We start from the raw sequence: 22,407 nt of genomic DNA, 5'->3' as shown, positions 1-22,407 counted from the left end.
CCACTGGATCCCAGTCCCCAACATTTCCTTCATGTTCCTCCCTTCCCTCCTCTGAGTCCCCAAATTTGCTGCAATAGACTACAGTTCACTGAGGATTCATCCTGTATTGTCCTATACATACAAAGGCTCTATTAAAATTAAAAGATTAAATAAAATCATCAAGAGACTGATAGTATATTTTTCAAAGGGAAAATAGGATCAAGGACCAAGTCTTAAGACTATCCACCACTAAGAGATCTAGAAAGAAAAGCATGAATGAGCAAAGGATGAAGTCAGTCAGGATAGTCAAACATTGCCTACTGGACTTAAGAACAGAGGTTATATGTGAACTTCACCAGATCAGATATGACTATTTCACTACATTGGTGGGAGCATTTGCTGGACTTTAAAAGGAAGGGAGAAGACAAGCTATAATTATGTAAGAAATGTGTTAAATTTATAAACTAGTTTTGGTATCATGACACCTTTACAACATTGTCTTGCCCTCCAAGAACAAACTATATCTCATCATTTAATCAAACCTTTTATTTTTATGTCCTGGAGTGAAGTTATGAAGTTCTTTTCAATATAAGTTCTGCCCTACCAAAATTGCCATTTTATTATCCCATATATAATCATTAGTGTTTTTAGCAATGTCAGCTTTATCTAGAATACCACATTATCTTTGGAGAAAGAGTTGAGTCACTGCTGTTGAGAATGATTCAAGGAGTCTTCTAATTGACCCGGTGAAGAAAACTACAAAACCCCTACTTCTCAGTATCTTTATATGAATCCTACATTCACTGAGACAAGTTTAGGAAAAGTATTTTAGAAGCCATCCACATGCTCACTATTTTAAGTAATAGTAATAAATTATGTATATAGGGAATAAAATACTGATCAACTGTGAATTAACACCCATTAAAACTAGATAAAATAATAACATAATGCTTGCTTTTATTGAAATTATTTTCTTTGATTTGATAATTTTTAAAACTATAATAAGTTTAATTGACTACTCATTTTTCTACCTTTACATCTAATTTTCTGATTCAGAACCACTGATATTGATAGTTTGTCATATCCAAAGAGAAGGTTTTACAAAATCTAGATTATATTTAAGCATTAATTTTATAGGTAACTATGCTCTAGATACAACAATTAACTTTTTTTTAATTCCAACAGGGAGACCGAGGTCCAGCAGGTGACCCAGGAATAGCCGGAATATCAGTGAGTCCAGATTATATGCAGTTACTGTTTTGGGTAACAATTTGTCTCTTCACAATAAGCCCCTAGAGCTGCTGACTTTGAGGCCCACATTATAATTTCTAAATCATTAACTTTTCAAAACTTCTAGTTTAAAAATGAAACTGTCTCTCATCTCAAAAAATACCCCTTTTTCACTTTAAGAATTTTTTTTTTTGTCTTTTTCCTACCCAGCTCACTCATTTTCATGGTCAGGAATGTGGATGTCACAAAAAGGAAGAACAATTACCTGATGCTACAGTATCATACCTATAATGCATATCTGTCTATATATTAATAGGTAGTTTAAAATCTGCTTTAAGAAGCTTGCTTTGTTTCTCTATTCTTCTCATATTTCAAGGTTTCTTGATCCTCAAAAGGCAAAGCTCTCATCCTGAGGCATGTACTTCAAGCTTTTTCTATTAATATTAAGCTGCAATCTGCCTGAGCTTTCCCTCAGCTCATTGTTCATAGCAGAGTTTTATTGCTGCTAATGATCCCTCATAAACTAGCCCTTCAATCCCCTCAATCATTTTTGTTGCTCTCTGGTGTTAAATGTTTTAATCTCATCAAGGTCTTTTCAAATGAATAGGAAGTGCTCCAGGAAAGGTTGAAATCATTTCTAGGAACCCTAGGGATCATTCTGATATTCATTCATGATGTGCTAATTAAAATTCTGTGGCCATGCTTTATGAAGAAGAGATCATTTATCCTTTTGCTACAGGCCACTAAGAGTTAGGTTTTGGGTAAAAAGGTCAATGAAAACCATGTGCTTGAGTCATATGATCATAAGAAAGAAAAGAACAGACCAATTGTCACCCCTCACTGACATCTGCTAAATCCTACCACTACTCAGAGTTGCCACCACCCACTGCCTTCCACTATAGACAAAAACCACATGCTTTCCTTAACAAACCACCAGTCACCCTACTTCATTGCTAAATCTTAAAAAGTACAAATACAATTTATTATCCTTAGAAAGCAGTTCTTTATAAAAAATGGCATCCCCTCATCTGGTTATTCTGGACCAAGATGTAACATGTTGCTCTATCTATATTTTGGTTATTAGCCTTTTGTCTGATGTATGGCATGTAAAGCTCTTCTCTCCTTCTGTGAAGAGTCCCTTTGTTTGGGTGATGGTTTCTATTAAACTATCTTCCTCTCTTGTCTCTATGACCTAGATTTTCCTTATTATCAGTCCTCCAAGTCAGTGTGTTTTAACAAATCAATCTTGTCCTCTCTATTTTGGTCAAATATAGTTGTTCAAGTAAAATGTGATTCCCCCCCAGGTTAAATTGCTATAAACCCTCCAGGAAAGACTTCTTTGTGCCCTCCCGCCCCCCTAAAGTAAAAAATAAAAAAAAAAGTTAGTAAAAAAAAAAATACATGGGATTATTTTCAATAATGATGATACATGGTTTTAAAGTTTTCTGAAATACTATTCTCCTGTCAGGCCCCTTTGTTGTACACCTATATTTACTTTTGGAGAACAGCACTACAGTCTATACCTAGAGCCTGAAAAGCCATGCCTACCATCCTCTCCCCTTATTCTGTCCAATAAAGAAAGTCTTTGGTGTAGAAAGCCACACATTAACTCACAAGTGGGAAGGGAAAGAATATTTTTTTTTTCATAATTTCACTCCTAACCCCTTTAATTTGATTTCCCAGGGAAAGCCTGGAGCCCAAGGACCTCCAGGAGTTCCAGGGGAACCTGTGAGTTGGCACTTGTTTACTTAACAATTTTAATTGTATGCATTTTGAAAGCTTCTTTTGACAGTTTTTGTCTGTGGACATACCTATAGGGTGAGAGAGGACCTGTTGGAGATATAGGCTTCCCTGGGCCAGAAGGACCTTCAGGAAAACCAGTAAGTACTTTAGATGGTTTGGGAAATTTTCTGTGCATGTCTTTTCACCTATCTACTTAGAAAATGTAAGATTTGAGTAAGTATTTTCCAAGAAAGTAAGAATAGGTCCTGCAAATGGATTTACTTTTTTAGTGTGATTCTAAGTGTCTTTTCTCTCTGTGAAGTATCTTTATTCTAAGTAACAATAGTGATATTTTTAATACTTTTTTCTTTTTTGATATTTATTTTATTTATTATTTTCCCTTTTGTTGCCCTTGTTTTATTGTTGTAGTTATTATTGTTATTGTTATTGATGTTGTTGTTGGGTAGGACAGAGAGAAATGGAGAGAGAAGGAGAAGACAGAGATGGGGAGAGAAAGACCTGCAGACCTGCTTCACCGCCTGTGACTCCCCCTGCAGATGGGGAGCCAGGGGCTCAAACCAGGATCCTTACGCTGGTCCTTGGCTTTGCGCCATGTGCGCTTAACCCACTGTGCTACCGCTCGAGGCGATATAAACATGAAAGGACATACCCTCTTCAATTTTATTCTTTAGGTCTCTCTCCTTTGATTTGTCTATTTACTGTGGTATATGTAGGAAGGAAAAAGGACTAAAGGTGAACAAGAAACCTAGAACTCATGAGACTGATTCAGTATTTGTATGAAACCATCAGGGTTAGAACATTCCCTACCTACCATCAGAGGTAGGAAATGAAGGGAAGCATTTGCAATTTAGAGTCCAGAAGATCTGAGTGTGACTTAAGATTCAGAGGGTTTTGTGTGTCATTTACGTAACTTAACATGCAGTAACTATTTAGTACCTTTCTCCAAAAGGTGATTAATAAATAACATCTTCATTATTGTCTCCTCCTTTCAATTCCTCTTACCAGCTCCTCATTCTCAACCCCTTTAAACCATTGACCTCCAGGAGATAATGCAAAAAAACTTGTTTATTCAACAAATATTTTTTGAGTATTTACCATACACTAGACAGTGTTCTAGATGTTAGAAACTCATAACCCATAGGGGTTATATTCCAGAGTAATACATACAGCAAGTAAGTGCATACCTACACACAACTTACGGAAGATGATCTAAGCAGGGTGAATACTGAAATGTCATTTTGATATGGCAAAAAACAAGGTATGCCACCTGACCAGAAGTCTATGTGAAGTGAGAGATCAAACCAAGGGTTGAATAACATGGAGAAGGGCACTGTTTCATAAGGAATAAATATTTGATAGAGTGAATACAGGTATTGCAAAAAACACAAAGCCAAGAATAAACTTTTCTTCTTTTTAAGTTTCTTAAGATTATCTTTATTTATTTATTGGATAGAGACAGCAAGAAATTGAGAGGGGAAGTGGGTGATAGAAAGGGAGAGAGACAGAGAGACACCTGCAGCCCTGCTACACCACTTTAAAGCTTTCCCCCTGCAGATGGGGATCGGGGGCTTGAACCTGGGTCCTTACTCATTTCTTCTTCTTCTAGCATTTGCCCTTCTTCCATAGCCAGTCAACAGCGTCAGGTAGAGCCTGATGTAAAGTTTCGAGACCTCCTTTGAATCTGGAGAGGTGGCAGTCGTTGACTATGTGGGTCATAGTCTGTCTGTAGCCGCAGGGGCAGTTCGGGTCGTCTCTGGCTCCCCAGCGATGGAACATAGCGGCGCACCGGCCATGGCCTGTTCGATAGCGATTGAGGAGGACCCAATCATAACGTGCTAGGTCAAAGCCGGGTTGACGTTTAGGAAGGATCGTCAGTTTCCCCAATGAATGGGTACTCACGGGATGCACCACGGGAAGGTCGATCCAATGCATCCCCCTTACTCATTGTAACATGTGCACTCAACCAGGTGTGCCACCACCGGCCCCCAAGTATAAACTTTTTAAAGAATGGTAATGATGCTGAGGGCGAGGAAGACAGTGATCAGCCATAAGGCACTTCTACATTATTAATAAAGTTTGAATTTCACTTGAAGTAGGATTGAAACACATTGGAGCAAGGGCCAAGGAGACAACATAGTGTTTGTGCAAATAACTGTCATATCTGAGGCTCCCGGTTTCCAGGTTCAATCTCTGGCATACTATAAGCCTAGTTGAGCACTGCTCTGTTTTTTTTGGTTTGTTTAGTTGGTTGGTTTTATTTTTTTGCAGATAGATAGATAGATAGATAGATATGATTTATCTTATTTTATTTAGAGAGAGAAAAGATACACAGAGAAAAAGACCAGAGCACTGCTCAGCTCTGGTTTATGGTGGTGCTGGGGACTGACCCTAAGACCTCAGAGCCTCAGTCTTGAAAATCATTTGCATAACCATGCGGTCTCCCCAACCCAGCACCAACTTAAATTCTTGTACACCATTGTATATTGGGTCCCTAGCACCCACTTATCCCCCTGCTCCCACTTTCCTCATATACCTAGTCCAAGTTTCCCTCTGTTTGGCCCTCCATATTTCTTTAGTGCATCCTTCTTAGTAAGAGAGTGAGAGTATTAGAAATCAGTACAAGTACATGTAAAATGAGTTGTTTTTTTCCTCTGTTTATTTTCTCAGTGAAAGAAGTCAATATATGAGCAAGGTGAATGGTGTGGTGATGCTAGAGGTTCAAAGAGATGAAAATACAGAAATGATTACTTTTGGAGAAAAGCAAAGGGAGTCAAATAAGGAAGTATAGAATGACCCAGTAATTCTGGTTAATTATAAGGGATTTCATGCGATCTGCAGTCAAACATTAAGCATGGAACAAAGAACCAAAGATAGCTGTTTTTCTTCAACCACATTCAATTCCTCAAATACACGCAGAAAGCTGGTTATACACAGGAATGTATTCTTCCAAGTAAGTGAAATGAGGAGGGAGAGAGACCAATGTGTATAGGTTATTGTCAAAATCTCTGAAAGCAGAAACCCTCTGTGGATATCAAGTTAGTAGCACCTCATATAGGAAAGAGAACACACATGACAGGTTTTGATGAATTGCAGGAGACAAAAAATAGGTTATAGGGTTATTTCTTTTCTGCTTTTATCAAGAACATGAATTACATTGTTGCGCTACATTTATCTTCTTTTATTCAAGTGACACAGATACTTCTTTCGTATCCTCTCCTTAATCAGCTTTATCTTTGTTTCTTATGTCTCTGGGTATAATAAATTCTTTGAACCATGCACTTCATGCAACATGTTCTTAGTTAAAGCACTCTTGATAATTCCCAGGATGTTTCAGAGAGGTTAGAAGACTTTGGTTGGGTTATCAACTGTGACAGATTTGAGTGTAATTTACACCAGTGAAAACATGCAGTTGTCTGCAATTTCATCCTCATACAATCCATTCTAGCACAATAAAAGTCTCCTAGGCTTTTCAGAAAAGCATGTCCATGCAATTGCCTGCTGGCTAAGAAATCATTTCCCTCACCTTGATCTCCCTCTTCAAATCAAATCTCAAAAACACATCTGCTGTTGGGCTCCAGGTATTTGATTTGACCCTAAGTGCTTTTCCTTCTTGCATCTCCCAGCCAATAGTTCACCTAGACTTATAAATCTCTGAACAGGACAAGGCTTTATTACTACCTCTGGAACTGCCTTGTAAAGTTCAGAAAACTTCCAGTTTTCTAATACTCTCAAAACCTGTGATTACAGATTACTTACTGTTGCTTTCATATTTTCCAACTGAAAAATAACAGTGTTCTCTGGTTGACAGTCAGTCTTATTTCATAATAGGATCATGCTCTGACTATGTTATGAAATTTCCCCAGCAGCAACTCAGACCATTTACTGAGAATGACTCTCTGTGCTGGAAAACGTTTTAGAAGGTAATGGTAAATGCCATGCATCAGACACCTAGCACTGTAGGGCACCTTCTTATTGCTCTAATATATATATATATATTAGAATATATAAGGAAAATAACCCTATTGACTACTTACGGTGAGCTAGGCATTTTCTGTAGTTTTAAACCTATAGTTTTAAGGCCAATGTTTTATTCTCACTTTATATATGAAGAAGCCTGTGTTGTTAAAGTCAAGTAAGCTTCCTGAAGTAAATGGAACTAGTAAGTGACTAGTAAGAGTCAGAATTTGAAGTTGGAGCTGATTCTACTTTATATTTCATTTCAGCACACTATCCTGCCAAAAAACCCACTATAAATATGATTAAATCCTTGAAACCTTGCCTTTTGTTGTGTTTAACTCTCTCTCTGCTAATGAAGAATTATAAACAGTAATTATTTTTGTCTTTATAGGGAATAAATGGAAAAGATGGCTTACCAGGTGCTCAGGTATGGAAAATGTCACTTAAAATTCTCAACTATTCGGAAGATGACCCAGAGGGGTAGAACACAGAACTTGCATGTATGAGGCCACATTTTTATCTCCAATAGCCTATATGTTGAAGTGGTGCTCTGGTCTCTTTGTGTGTGTGTCTGTCTGTCTCTCTGTCTATCTACCATCTATATCCACTTATCCATTTATCTGTCTTACATGCCCATGCATGAATAGATAAGGAAAACTTTAAAATAAAATTTCTTTTGAAAAACTGCTTCCAGAATACCATATCAAGCAGATTGGTAAAATGTCTTGGCAGGCAGTTATTTTTCATTTTGAAATATCTTTTTTACAGGGCATCATGGGTAAGCCTGGAGATAGAGGACCCAAAGGAGAACGTGTATGTAGAGTACTATTGTAATCCTTATGTTAGACTATCTGTTGTAATTTCCCATCATTTGAGTTATATAATTACTTACATAACTCCCTAAAAACATGCCAATATTTCATGGATTGGGTGTGTGTGGTCCTAGATCTCTCCTGGAGATAAAACTACAGCTAAAAATGTATCCAGACATCACCAAGTGCCCCACTCAGAGCAAATTTCCTTAGCTGAGAACCACTGGCAGAGCAGTTTAAGAGGCTAGAAAGTGGGAGAATTGAACATATAGTTAAAACGACTAGTAATGTTGCTGAGGAATTATTCTGATGCAGTCTCCGCCCCCAGGTTTTACCAACCCCGCGAAATCCTAGCAGTGCCCCCTTCAACCAATCCTGGCCCCACACGGCACCCCTGGTTGTTGCCCAATAAAAAAGCCCCCCCCTCTGGGCTCTCAGCTCCTGCTCTCGCAGATCTCTCTCCTTTCTCTCCCCCCCCCATCAGGTAGTGGGGTGCCAAAGGTGGGAGGTCTGGCTTCAGTAATTGCTTCTCTACTGGGCATGGGCATTGACAACTTGGTCCATATCTCCAGCCTGTTTAAACATATTTCCATCACACTCCTTGGATACATCAGCATTCTTAAGGCCATTATACAAACAAATATTGATATTTTTTTAAAAATTAGTTCATACTTTTTTTAAAAATTGCTTTTTTTTTCACTAAACTAAGTACAATGGCCATCTTTTCACTATATATAGATCTACATTTACCTTTAATAGTTATAGAGGGAGCATTGCTGTTAGCTCCATTATTTCTTCTTTAATTTGTATGGTTTATGCCTGTATCTCTTTAGTCTATGATCAAATTGACTTCTATAATTGTTCCTCTATTGTCATTATTTCTAAATCAAGAGAAGTGGAGTTTGGCTCTGGCAAAGTCATCACAAATTAAAGAATTACATGTAAAATTTATGTTAGCTTCAATACAAGATTCCATTATATTTTTGTGGCCACCACCTTCCAGAGCTGGGGAAGTGAATATTTCAATTACTTTAAATTCAAATACCTGCCTTTTTTTTTCAGTAAAGGATATAACAATTTATTTGGTTTTTCTTTGTTGGTATTTTCTAATCAAGATAGAAGGAAAGCAAGTTTTCAAAACACTTCTTTTAAGAGACTACTAGAAGGCAAAAACAGAGTAATAGGATTTTAAGACTTATGAAACTGGCCTACATAGTAACCATTGCAGACCCTGTTTATGAGAGATAGAGGGGTATACATTCAAAAAAGAAAAATAATATTTTTAGAGAATTTAGTATCTAATAAGTTGACTGATGAGGTTATAACATGGTCACTTATGGTGGTCAAGAGTAGGAAAACAACTAAACACCATGTCTGAAACTGTAAAAAAAAAATGCAGCAAAGGGAACCAGGCAGTAGTGCAGAGAATTAAGCACAGGTGGTGCACAGCGCAAGAACCAGTTTAAGGATCCTGGTTCGAGCCCCTGGCTCCCCACCTGCAGGGGAGTCACTTCACAAGCAGTGAAGCAGTCTGCAGGTGTCTCTGTCTTTCCCTCCTCTCTCAATTTCTCTGTCCTATCCAACAATGATGACATCAATAACAACAATAATAACTACAACAATAAAACAACAAGGGAAGCAAAAGGGAATAAATAAATATTTAGAAAAAGAAAATTCAGCAAATACACCAAAACTCTAATTATTATTTATCAAATATGTTGACAAAAAAAGGGGGGAAGTTGTATCTTCACAGACTTTGGCATTGACTGACTACCACAGAAAGAGCTACATGCAGAACTTATAGACTTTTCCTTCTATAAAATGGAAATAACATCTGCCTCTTACCAATATGTTTCAATTGTTTGTGAAGCAGCATGATCATCGCAGAATAAAAACAGTGCACATAAATACAAGGCATCATCAAATTGGGATACATTGCAACCCAGACAGGCACACAGGAGACCTAAGTAATTTAGAACTACTGCTGTCCACTTCTACACCTTGATAAGCCTTGATAGACTTTCCTTTCATACTGCGTCAGAACTCAAATTGTTAAATCAAACTAGTTCTGTAACTGTGTACCTTTTTATTTTACTACCCATGCCATACATCCATATGCCACCATGATATATTTGCAAGGGATAATAAAATTGCATATCCAAAAGATTCTTTGAGATGGAAGGATATATTTTGGAAGGAATTAAAATCTATAAGGAGTTTCTTTTAAAAAGAAATGCTGAAAAGTTTTTTTTTTTCAATTTCTATTAAACATTTGGAAGTGTATGGTCATTCAAAATACTATGAGGTATCATTTAAGTCAGGTATATTATATGATACTTATTTTTGTTTCTCCTAAAGTAAGGATCAGCAAAAATTTTGTCAAGAGACAGTAGCAAATATTTTGGACTCTGCAAACTAGATGCTCACTTTTGAACCTGGCTTTGCTATAGTAATTTAAAAGCAGTCAGTGATAACATGGGAATAAATGGATGTCGTTATGATCCATTAAAACTATTTTTGGAGATTGAAATCAGAATTGGAAACACCTGCCATTATACCTCTTTCTACACACACACACAAACACACACACACACACACACGTAAACAGTCTCATGCTCAAACCCATAGAATAGTATAATGCTTAAACGCATTGCAAGACAGAGATAGCTTTAAAAAAAAACTTGTTATCAGACTCAGGCATCTCATAGAACCTTTCTCTATAGCACCTTACTGTGTAAACACTTAAGGTGCTCTATAGCACCTTACTCAGTAAATTCTCCTCTAGTCAATTTATGCTATTAAGTAATGATGCTAGTGACAACCCTCCATTCCCATTATATACTTTCCAGATTCTCTATTTCTTCAAATTCCTGAATATATTTAGAACACAGCATGACTGCATACCACATACACATGTAAAAAAAATACTAATAAGAAATAAAACAGTTTTTAAAGACCATATAAAGTGAAGCAGGGAAAAAAAACATGATTTAAGAAATATTTGTAGTGTCTTCAAGTTTTTCTGTGTGAACAATCATGAAGGTAAATCATCCTGATAATCAGTCTTTAATTATTATTGCAAAGGAAACCCAAACCAGAAATGAAATCTTACCCTGAATTTCATAAGTGTCATCTTTATGAATGGGCAACCAAATACAACTGACTTTACTAATAACTTTTTTTTCTGTGTTAGGTATTGCTCTAAGTACTTACCCTAAGTTAATTCATTTATTTCTCTACATCTTCCTACTTAGTAGATACTTATTATGTCCCCACTTTATGGAAAATAAAAGCAAGTACAGAAAGTTGAAGTCATTTACACAAGGCCTCAGAGCTAATATGTGCCAAAATGAATTGACAATCTTTTTTTTTTATATTCTACTTCATTTTTTTTCTTTTTTTTATTTAAGAAAGGATTAATTAACAAAACCATACAGTAGGAGGGGTACAACTCCACACAATTCCCACCACCCAATCTCCATATCCCACCCCCTCCCCTGATAGCTTTCCCATTCTCTATCCCTCTGGGAGCATGGACCCAGGGTCATTGTGGGTTGCAGAAGGTAGAAGGTCTGGCTTCTGTAATTGCTTCCCCGCTGAACATGGGTGTTGACTGGTCAGTCAATACTCCCAGTCTGCCTCTCTCTTTCCTTAGTAGGGTGGGTCTCTGGGGAAGCGGAGCTCCAGGACACATTGGTGGGGTCTTCAGTCCAGGGAAGCCTGGCCGATATTCTGATGACATCTGGAACCTGGTGACTGAAAAGAGAGTTAACATACGAAGCCAAACAAATTGTTGAGCAATCATGGACCCAAAGCTTGGAATAGTGGAGAGGAAGTGTTAGGGAGGTACTCACTGCAAGCTCTAGTGTACTTCTGTTTTCAGGTATATATTTTGCAGTAGTTTATGGATACGTGTGAATATATGCTCTCTCTCAAAGAAACTGGTGTATATCTAGGTTTGGGGACTTTGTTAGAAAGTGAACCACCTGAGATGGAATTAGAGTATACTATGAAAGGAAAGGTCTCACCCGAATAATGAAGCTGAAGGGTTGTCATTCCACATGTGAAGTCTCTGGACACAGTCTGAAGTGAAGCATGTTGAGGTGGCAGTCGTTGCATTGATTAGGTTGTGATCGGCAGGTGCAATATTATTTGATATGGATTGGGAGAGGCATACGGGAAAGTGGGCCCTATCCAAGGGTTCCAGGACTGGGGGAAGTAGTGGAGATGTGAGGTTCCTGCTGTCTTAGGGTTCAAAAAGACAATCGATAGTTAATGTTATCATCATATTATTTGGTAATTGGGTTAACTTTGAAAAGTCCTTTTGTTAGGGTTTGCTGTACAGTACCCAATATCTTGTATATAGCTGTGCTATTGGTTGCTTCTGATCTACTTGGTCTAGGCTTTTGAGAGAGTCTGCATATCAATTACACAGCCTATATATTAAAAAGATTCAGTTTGTGTTTTGAAAAACTTTGAGACATACAATTAATTTTCCCCCTCATGTTAATTAACTAGTGATTTATATGACTACATTTTACTAGGAGTGTACATAAACAGCATTCCCACCACCAAAAGACTGTGACCCATCCCTCCCACCCACTCCCACCCCCCACTGGTCCAGGAAGCTGCATGTCTACTCCTCACCACAGGGCTTTTACTTTGGTGCCCTACTTACAATTTGGTCAGGTCCTGCTTTTAGTTTCCCTTTCAGATCTTCTTCCTCAACTTCTGTTGATGAGTGGGATCATCCCATACTCATCTTTATCTTTCTGACTTAGCTCACTTAACGTAATTCCTTCTAGCTCTGTCCAAGATGGGTCAGAGAAGGTGGGTTCATTGTTCTTGATAGCTGCATAGTAATCCATTGTATACTATGTGTATATATATCACAACTTTCTCAGCCACTCATCTGTTGTTGGGCACCTGGGTTGCTTCCAGGTTTTAGCTATTATGAATTGTGCTGCTATGAACATAGGAGTACACACCTCTTTTTGGTTGGGTGTTATGGAGTCCTTGGGGTATAAGCCCAGGAGAGGAATTACTGGATCATATGGAAGGTCCATGTCTAGCCTTTTGAGAGTTTTCCAGACTGCTCTCCACAGAGGCTGTACCAATTTACATTCCCACCAGCAATGTAAAAGGGTTCCTCTGTCCCCACAACCTCTCCAGCATTTGTTGCTGCTGTCCTTTTTGAAGTATGCCATTCTTACAGGAGTGAGGTGGTATCTTAGTGTTGTCTTAATTTGCATTTCTCTGACAATCAGTGACCTAGAGCATTTTTTCATATGTTCGTTAGCCTTTTGGATCTCCTCTGAGATGTGAATGTTTTGTTCATATCCTCTGCCCACTTTTGGATGGGGTCATTTGCTTTTTTGGTGCTAAGTTTGCTGAGCTCTTTATATATTTTGGTGATTAGTTTCTTGTCTGATGTATGGCATGTCAAGATCTTCTCCCATTCTGTGAGGGGTCTCTTTGTTTGTTTAATAGTTTCTTTGGATGTGCGGAAGCTTTTCAATTTTATGTAGTCCCATTGGTTTGTTTCTGCTTTAGTCTTCCTTGCAATTGGGTTTGATTCGTCAAAGATGTCCTTGAGGTGTATGTGGGAAACTGTTTTACCAATGTTTTCCTCTAAGTATTTGATTGTTTCTTGTCTGACATCTAGGTCTTTGATCCATTTGGAGTTGATTTTTGTTTCTGGTGAGATAAGGTGGTTCAATTTCATTCTTCTGCATGTTTCAACCCAGTTTCCCCAGCACCATTTATTGAAGAGAGCCTCCTTTTTCCATTTAATCCTTTGGGCCCCCTTATCAAAGATTAGATGCCCATAGGTTTGGGGATTTATTTCTGGGCTTTCAATTCTGTTCCACTGGTCTGTGTGCCTACTTTTGTTCCAGTACCATGCTGTTTTGATGATGATGACTTTATAATATAGTTTAAGGTCTGGGAGTGTGATGCCTCCATTTCTGTTTCTTTTCCTCAAGATGGTTTTGGCAATTCTAGGTGTTTATGAATTGACAATCTTTTAAAAACTGTAGTTCTACTCCTTTGAGAATGTCATACATGAGAAAGGATAGTAACAAAAAAAATGCTGGAGAGATTGTGGGAACCTTCAACAAATTCTGGAAAGAATAAGGGAACCCTCCTGCACTACTAGTGGGAATTTAAATTGATCCAACACCTATGCAGAGCAGTCTGGAGAACTCTCAGAAGGTTAGAAATAGACCTACCCTGTGATCTGGCTGTGACTCTCCTGGGGACATATCCTAGGGAGTCAAACACACCCATCCAAAAGCTCCAAGTAAACTTGTGTTCATAGTGGGCACAATTTCTAATAACCAAGACTTGGAAGCAACCTACGTATCCAACAACAGAGTGACTAAGAAAGTTGTGGTATATATACACAATGAAATACTACTCAGCTATGAATAATTATGAATTCACCTTCTTCACCTCATCTTGGATGAAGCTTAAACAAATCATGTTAAGTAACATAATCCAGAAATAGAAGGATAAATATGGGATGATCTTACTCATGGATAGAAGCTGATAAATAAGAACAGAAAGGACAAGCACAAAGTAGAACTTGGACTAGGTTTGGTGTATTGGATCAAAGTAAAGGACTTGGGGCAAGGGGGTATTTCATATCTTAGAGGAGACATAGACTGGAGGTGAGAGTGTTTTGCAGAAAACTGAGGAATTTTACACATGTATCAACAACTGTATTTATTGTAAACCATTAATCCCCCCCAAAAAAAATCACTTGTAGCACTAGGAGAAACTGTTATTTTTTTTTTCTTAATAGGGTGATCAAGGAATTCCAGGAGACAGAGGCCCACAAGGTGAACAAGGAAAACCAGGGCTTCCAGGGACTAAAGGGGCCATAGGTCCTATGGGGCCACAAGGAAACAAGGGCTCTGTGGGTTCCCCCGGACACCAAGGTCCTCCAGGCAAACCAGGCATCCCTGGCACTACGGTAAGTGGTGCCCAAACATTCATATCCATCATATGCAGTATAGTGCTTTCTAAATAAACTAAGTGATCTAGAACTGATCACTATGAGGATAGCAATAGTTTCATTTTAAGTTATATACCAGATCCTCTGCTCAGCACTTACCATAGGTTACCTCACTGGACCTTTTCAACTAACAAATAAATATAGATATCCTTTTAATCTCAATTTCACAAATACAGAAGCTGAGAATTGATTTGTTCAGGGTCAATTATTTGACTGACTCCAAAGTATTTTCTTCAATGTTATCTTTAGTGTCTCTTTGTAATACATAGGTAGCACATATGACTACTCCATTTACAAGTCTAGAGAATGTCTTAGTAAGTAAAGCATGTACCTTACTATAGATGCAGCCTTGGGTTCACTTTCGTTTTTTTTTTTTGTTTTATTTTGTTTTACATTTTAGCATAATTGTATTTTAGGACCAGGGAAATTACATAGTGGTTTGGTGTACCTGATATTCATGCTAAAAGACTGCATGTTTAGTCCCCAGGATCATCATAAACTGAGTGGTGATTTGGTCTTTATAACTCAATAAAATAAATAAATCTTTAAAAGAATAAGTAAATATGTATACACAAAAAAAGTAGAGAAAGAGACTGAAAAAAAGCTTGCTTTAAGGTAGTGAAGGCTGCACTCAAACCCAGGTTACACATGGCAAAGCAGTACACCATACAAGTAAGTTATTTCACTGGCTAAGTAAGTGTATCTTGCCAATGTCTTCTCTTTTCTCTTTTTTTAAATTTTTTATTTATAAAAAGGAAACATTGACTAAACCATAGGATAAGAGGGGTACAACTCCACACAATTCCCATCACCAGAACTCTGTATTCCATCTCCTCCCTTGATAGCTTTCCTATTCTTTAACCCTCTGGCAGTATGGACCCAAGGCCATTGTGGGATGCTTAAGGTGGAAAGTCTGGCTTCTGTAATTGCTTCCCAGCTGAACATGGGCATTGACAGGTTGATCCATACTCCCAGCCTGTCTCTCTCTTTCCCTAGTGGGGAAGGGCTCTGGGGAAGCAAAGCTCTAGGACACATTGCTAACATACAAAGCTAAACAAATTGTTGACCAATCATGGACGTAAGGACTGGAATAGTGCAGATGACGAGTTGGAGGGTCCTCCATTTTGTATATAGCTAGTAGACATATCTTAATTATATTCCAAAGGGCCTGTGGCTATACTATTTTTTTTTTCTTTCCCCTGAGCCTGAAATCTGATATGCTGGTGGATCCAAGTTATTGTCTGGGGAGATGATGTCATGGTTGGAAAAAAAAAACCAGAAAGCTGGATCAGGGAATAGAGTTAGCTCCCTAATATGGGAAGGGGGCATAAATATTGTTGACTGTAAATCCCATTGATTTGATGTGACCTGGGGCCCATAATCAGCTGAGGAGCCTATGTGACCTCTGAATCCCTCTAGATCTAAGCTCACATTCTGTTGTCATGAGTAGGACATTCCAGGCTGCCCCAATATCGACCAATCTTCCTCAGGTGTAGCATAGAGTTTGTTGTCCATCCTCCCTTTGGAAGATGGAACATTCTCTACCATTGTTGATCCATTGGGTTCACTTTCTAGCTCCTCACAGGGGGACCATTGATAGTACAAAGGGAACTGACTGAATAATGGAGCTGTGTTTTGGTATCTGTCTCTCTGTCTAGCTATCTATTTAAGTAAAGATTGGCCCAAGAGGTCACTCAGCAGTATCATGATTGTACAATATTCTAGGCTTTATTGCTCTGTATCACAGAGGAAAGAAAGGAGGAAGGAAGAAAGGAAGGAAGGAAGGAAGGAAGGAAGGAAGGAAGGAAGGAAGGAAGGAGGAGAAAGAAAGGAAAGAAGGGAGGGAGGGAGGGAGGAAGGAAGGAAGGAAGGAAGGAAAGAAGGAAGAAAAGAAAAAACTATTTAACTTTCAGAAATAAATCTGTCATAAGTAGTTTCATGGAGTGGTGAGGAAGGGGATACCTGCCTAGCCAGCCAGATCAGCCAAATCAATCCTGGAGATCAATGGGGTGACAGATCACCCTCACATCTGAAGAAATAGAACAGAAGAAACATTTCTTAATGCAAATATACTTTTAATGTATACATTATAAAATAAACTTTACCATAAAATGTTTAAGATTTACTACATGTATCCCCTTGATAAAGCATTTTATTTCTTTTGAATAATAAGCCAGCGTTCTTAGAATTTCAGGTTCTCTTTCTTTCAAAATACATACCATTTAAGTACTAGTGCTAGAGGATTGACTCAAAGTTTAATTATGCCTAGAATTCTAACATCATTATAACACTGCTCAAATTTTGTAACTTCAGAAGTGAAATAATGGGAAATGTCATTCCTCATTGTATGAAGCCATGCTTCTTTACTTAATAAGAAAGATGTTCATATCTCAAGTTGTGATTTGAGCTCACAGCATTTAAAGCAATTATGCAACCCAAATTCTGCCTAGTGTTTGATAAAAAAAAAAAGATATTCTTTGCCTAGTATAGTCAATTGCCAAAAGTATTTTGCTTGATAAATGTATCTCTATTGAAGTCTCAAGTGTCCATGCCAAACCAATACTTGTACTCTTTATTCATGTGTGCTGTGCTCTATTCTGACAGATCATTTTTCCTTCTTTAGGCTGATGCAGTTTCATTTGAAGAAATAAAGAAGTACATTAACCAAGAAGTTCTACGAATTTTTGAAGGTTTGATTTATTTAATAGAGTTTCTGATTTTTTTCCCCACCAGTCCCCACTTCCCATTCACTGTGGGGAATCCCATCAGCATTCCCAAAACATGGTTCTGCAAGAATCATCTCAGAAGGTAACCCATTTTATGATGGCACTTCTCTGTTTGATATTGAAATCTTCTTTATGCTATGTTAAATTTTCCTACCTATGACTTTCATCATTCTTGATCTTTTAAATAGCACAGGTAAAAATATTATTTAGGTACATGACAGCACTTTTTTATGTAGTGTTTCTAAATGCTCACCACATCACCATAATTGAAAAATATTTATGTATAAATGACTTTCACTTACCCAGAGATCTCATAACCAGAGTAGGGTACAGTCTCTTTTTCTAGATCAGAGTCAGCAAGCTACAACTCAGTAGCCAAATCCACCTGACACCTGTGTGTGTACAGCCTACAAACTAAGAATGTTTGTCCCCTTTGGGGTAGAGATGTAGGAAAGATATTTTTAATGGTGTTCAAAAGAATTTTTTGTCATGTGAAAATGATAAGAATTTCATAGTTGTGTCCATATAAAGTTTTACTGGAGCACAGTTCCACTTACTCCTTAATATGTTTTATCTGGATATCACCATGATATTTAGCAGACTTCAGTAGCTCTGACAGGAACACAAAAGCCTGAAAATCCTAAAAATTTTACTATATGAACCTGCTCAGAAAAAGTTTTCTAATACTTTATATATTCACTTCAGTAATGTTGTCTAAGTTGCTATTCCTGTTTAAAAAAAAAACAACATATAGTCACACTGTACATTCATTTTGAGTTTTCAGGTAACAATCTCTGGGTTTTCCTTATGCAAACATCTTTAAAGTCAGCTATTTCTCACTATGCACTGTTTATATTTTTAGAATTTAAATGTGTGCTCTTATGTTATTAAATTTCAAGCAGCTCTTATTCATAAATTATTTATTTTTATTTTTATTTTATTAGTGATTTAATATTGACTTAGAAAATTATGAGATAACAGGAGTATAGTTGTACCCCTTCCACCCCCAGAGTTCTGTCCCCATCCCCTCCACTGGAAACTGTAATGGTTCTCCCAAGGTCACAGATATGGATTGACTATTATTTCTGTAACTACCTATATTTGTGTATGTTTGCCCATTTATTCTATGATCCTGCTTCTCTTCCTTTCTAGGTCACACATCCACTTATTGCTACTTCTGAATATCCTTCATTTTTTTCTCTTCTCTCTCCGAGTCTTGATGGAATTGGAGTTCAGTGTCCCCTAGTCATCTTCCCCTAACATTGCTCCCCCTCTGGGGCATGGACCAAAATTCGTTATGGGGTCCAGAAGGTGGGAGTTCTGGCTTCGGTAATGCTTCTCTGCTGGACATAGATATTGACAGGTTGATTCATATTCTCAGCCTGTTTCTATCTTTCCCTAGTTGGGCAGGGCTCTGGAAAGGAAACATTACTGAAGTCATCTGCCCATGGAGTTCAGGAAGCAATCATAATTGCATCTTCGACTTGGTAGCTAAAAGACAATTAAGATATAAAGCAGGACAAAATGTTTAATAAACAGGAACCAAAATAGGAGTAGAGCAGATGAGATTAGGGATCTTAGGGTGTCTATGACTTAGTAATTTTTCTTTGAGGTTGATAGCTATCTCTCTTGTTGAATAAACAAAGTTTTAATTGTAAAATTGCAATAGCAGAACATCATGCATTCTAATCATGGGGCCATTCTAAATTTGAGGTCCCTGGCAACTGTGAAGATAGTGTGTCCATGGAGGAGACCCTGGACGTGGGACAATTAATGTCTCAGATATCATCCATGTCCTTAAAAGACCATAATTATGAGAATGGAAATTCCAAATGAACTAAGTAAATAGAAACAAAATTTTAGACTATACAATCAAAGTAATGGTGATTGGAAAGAAAAGGGGTCTAGAGGAGTGAGTAAATCCAGTAAGTGGGGCTCACTCTGGTGAAGGATGGAATTTGGATTCTTATTATGTTAAGTGAGCTAAGTCAGAAAGATAAAGATGAGTATGGGATGATACCACTCATAAACAGAAGTTGAGAAAGAAGAACAGAAAGGGAAACTCAAAGCAGAATCTGAGTTTGAAGTATTGCACCAAAGTAACAATCTCTGGGTGGAGGGTGAAGCTAGATGTTCAGCTTCACTGTGGGGGGTAGGGAGGATGGACACAGACCTTTGGTGGCAGGAATGGTGTTAATATACACTCCTATTAACCTATAGTCATAAAAATCACTATTTAGTTAAAAAATAATTTGGACTTTTAATGGTAATCTTAATATATTATAAATACAAGTTTAATTATAATTTTGTACAACTACCCTCAAGATATTTCAATGAATGTACCTCAGTGCTTTTTAAGAAGAAAAGGAAAATAGCCACAAATATATGCTTTTTAATTACAAGATACTAGTCCCTTTACTCTTAATTTTTTTAAATTTATTTAAGAAAGGAGATATTAACAAAACTGTAGGATAGAAGGGGTATACCTCCACACAATTCTCACCACCTGATCTCCATATCGCATCCCCTCCCCTCGTAGCTTTCCCCTTCTCTATCCCTCTGGGAGTATGGACCCAGGGTCCTTGTGGGTTGCAGAAGGTGGAAGGTCTGGCTTCTGTAATTGCTTCCCTGCTGAACATGGGCCTTGACTGATCTATCCATACTCCCAGTCTGCCTCTCTCTTCCCCTACTAGGGTGGGGCTCTGTGGGAGGGGAGCTCTAGGACTCATTGGTGGGGTCATCAATCCAGGGAAGTCTGGTAGGCATCATGCTGGCATCTGGAGCCTGTTGGCTGAGAAGAGAGTTAACGTACAAAGCCAAACATATTTGTCGTTAAAATTCAGGGCTCCAGCAGGCCGGGCTAGCTTCGCAGCAGTGAACAGAGATGACCAGAGACACACAGCTGGGCAGAGAAGCTTTATTCATGAGCGGGCAAACATGTGCTCTCCTGTCTTTCTGCTCTGGCGGCAGAGAGAGACCCTTAAACTAATCACCACACAGATCTGTCCTCCATCCTTCTTCTCTGGCGGCTGCTGGCAGAACTCTCCAACTACGTAGCATAGAGGGTGGGGAGAAAGTGGGCCCGCGAAACTAGCAAGGGCCAAACCAATTCTCTTGGTGGGTGGAAGGAGACCAAACCAATATGAAATATACCAACAATTCCTCCCTTTTGTTTTAACTAAATGACCACAGTATCAGGGGTGTGGGGTAAACAGAAACCTATATTGTACAGACATTTTCAAAAAAGAAACTGGCACAAACATGGAGGAACATGTAAGTAAAAAGAACCAGTGTGCTGCCAAGGGAAGGCCTAGGGGGGCAGTTTTTTTGCCTCTGGGGGGCATTACTTGCCTCGACGGACATTTCTTTTTTCTCTGTGGGCATTACCTAGCATGGGGGCAGGGATCTTCTTCTTCTAGCGTTTGCCCTTCTTCCGTAGCCAGTCAACAGCGTCAGGTTGAGCCTGATGTAAAGTTTCGAGACCTCCTTTGAATCTGGAGAGGTGGCAGTCGTTGACTATGTGGGTCATAGTCTGTCTGTAGCCGCAGGGGCAGTTCGGGTCGTCTCTGGCTCCCCAGCGATGGAACATAGCGGCGCACCGGCCATGGCCTGTTCGATAGCGATTGAGGAGGGCCCAATCATAACGTGCTAGGTCAAAGCCGGGTTGACGCTTGCAGGGGTCTGCGATGAGGTGTTTGTTCTTGACCTCAGCTGACTGCCAACTCTGTTTCCAAGAGACTGGAACAGAGAAGTTCAGTGTAGGCGTAGGGGACCAGATTGGGTGACGAGACGTCAAGCGTTGAACAGGGTGGGCGAAGATATCCGCGTATATTGGGAGGTCCGGTCGAGCGTAGACTTGGGAAATGAGCTTAGATGATGCCGCATCCCAACGAATATCTGGCGGGGCGATGTTGCTAAGAACTGGCAGCCATGGAACCGGGGTGGAATGGATGGTTCCAGAAATTATCCTCATGGAGGAATATAATTTGGAATCGACCAAGTGGACATGGGGGCTACGGAACCAAACTGGGGCACAGTATTCTGCAGTGGAATAGCATAATGCCAGAGATGATGATCGCAGTGTGGAAGCGCTCGCGCCCCATGAGGAGCTGGCCAGTCTTGCAATGATGTTATTCCTCGCGCCCACCTTTGCTGCAGTTTTTATGAGATGTTTGTGAAATGACAGAGTACAATTGAGAGTAATGCCAAGATAGACTGGCTCGGCTTCATGCCGGATTCTTGTATCGCCAAGCTGCACATTAAGCTCACGGGAGGCCGAGGCATGGTGTAGATGGAAAACAGATGATACCGTTTTTGCAGTGCTAGGGATTAGTCGCCATTTTTTACAGTAATCAGATATCAGAGACATGTCTTTCGTGAGTGTTTCCTCGAGGATGTCGAACTTGGATGCCTGAGTTGCACAGCAGATGTCATCGGCGTAGACGAACTTCCTTGAAGAAGTTTCTGGGAGGTCATTGATGTAAATATTAAATAGCGTAGGAGCCAGAACAGAGCCCTGGGGGAGGCCACTTGAGACAAGTATCCATCTGCTAGACTTGTCACCCAGATGTACCCGGAATCTTCTGTTTTGGAGAAGAAACAATATAGTGTTGGCCACTCATGGAGGCAGGCATCTTGAGATCTTGACTAGGAGACCACGGTGCCAGACCGTGTCATAGGCTGCTGTGAGATCAACAAAGACAGCACCCGTCTTTAAATTCTTCTGGAATCCATTTTCAATGTAAGTTGAGAGGGCCAGGGCTTGTTCGCAGGTAGATCTTCCTGGGCGGAAACCAGCCTGGGCGGGTGATAGGAATTTCTCTGTAAGATGAGAAATACGTGACAGAAGCAGCCTCTCAAGGAGTTTGTAACACACAGAGAGGAGAGAAATTGGTCTATAGCTGGCAGCCAGTGTTGGGTCTTTCTTTGGTTTCAAAACCGC

The 22,407-nt window shown here is 39.0% G+C and overlaps 1 protein-coding gene across 1 annotated transcript in view; it reads left to right on the top strand.

Moving 5' to 3' along the window:
- COL19A1 (collagen type XIX alpha 1 chain) overlaps nucleotides 1-22,407 on the top strand; it is a 388,031-nt gene that overhangs the window by 325,272 nt on the left and 40,352 nt on the right. Inside the window, exons 34-40 of the mRNA XM_060190822.1 lie at nucleotides 1,165-1,209; nucleotides 2,893-2,937; nucleotides 3,027-3,089; nucleotides 7,301-7,336; nucleotides 7,678-7,722; nucleotides 14,527-14,697; nucleotides 17,363-17,429. Of these exons, the coding sequence (XP_060046805.1) occupies nucleotides 1,165-1,209; nucleotides 2,893-2,937; nucleotides 3,027-3,089; nucleotides 7,301-7,336; nucleotides 7,678-7,722; nucleotides 14,527-14,697; nucleotides 17,363-17,429 (472 nt within the window). The remainder of the gene's footprint in view (nucleotides 1-1,164; nucleotides 1,210-2,892; nucleotides 2,938-3,026; nucleotides 3,090-7,300; nucleotides 7,337-7,677; nucleotides 7,723-14,526; nucleotides 14,698-17,362; nucleotides 17,430-22,407) is intronic.

The sequence above is a fragment of the Erinaceus europaeus genome, chromosome 4 (genome assembly GCF_950295315.1).
Source record: "Erinaceus europaeus chromosome 4, mEriEur2.1, whole genome shotgun sequence".
NCBI classification, from domain to species: Eukaryota; Metazoa; Chordata; class Mammalia; order Eulipotyphla; family Erinaceidae; genus Erinaceus; species Erinaceus europaeus.
Note: the sequence above shows the minus strand (reverse complement) of the source record. Positions and strands in the feature narration are given on the sequence as shown.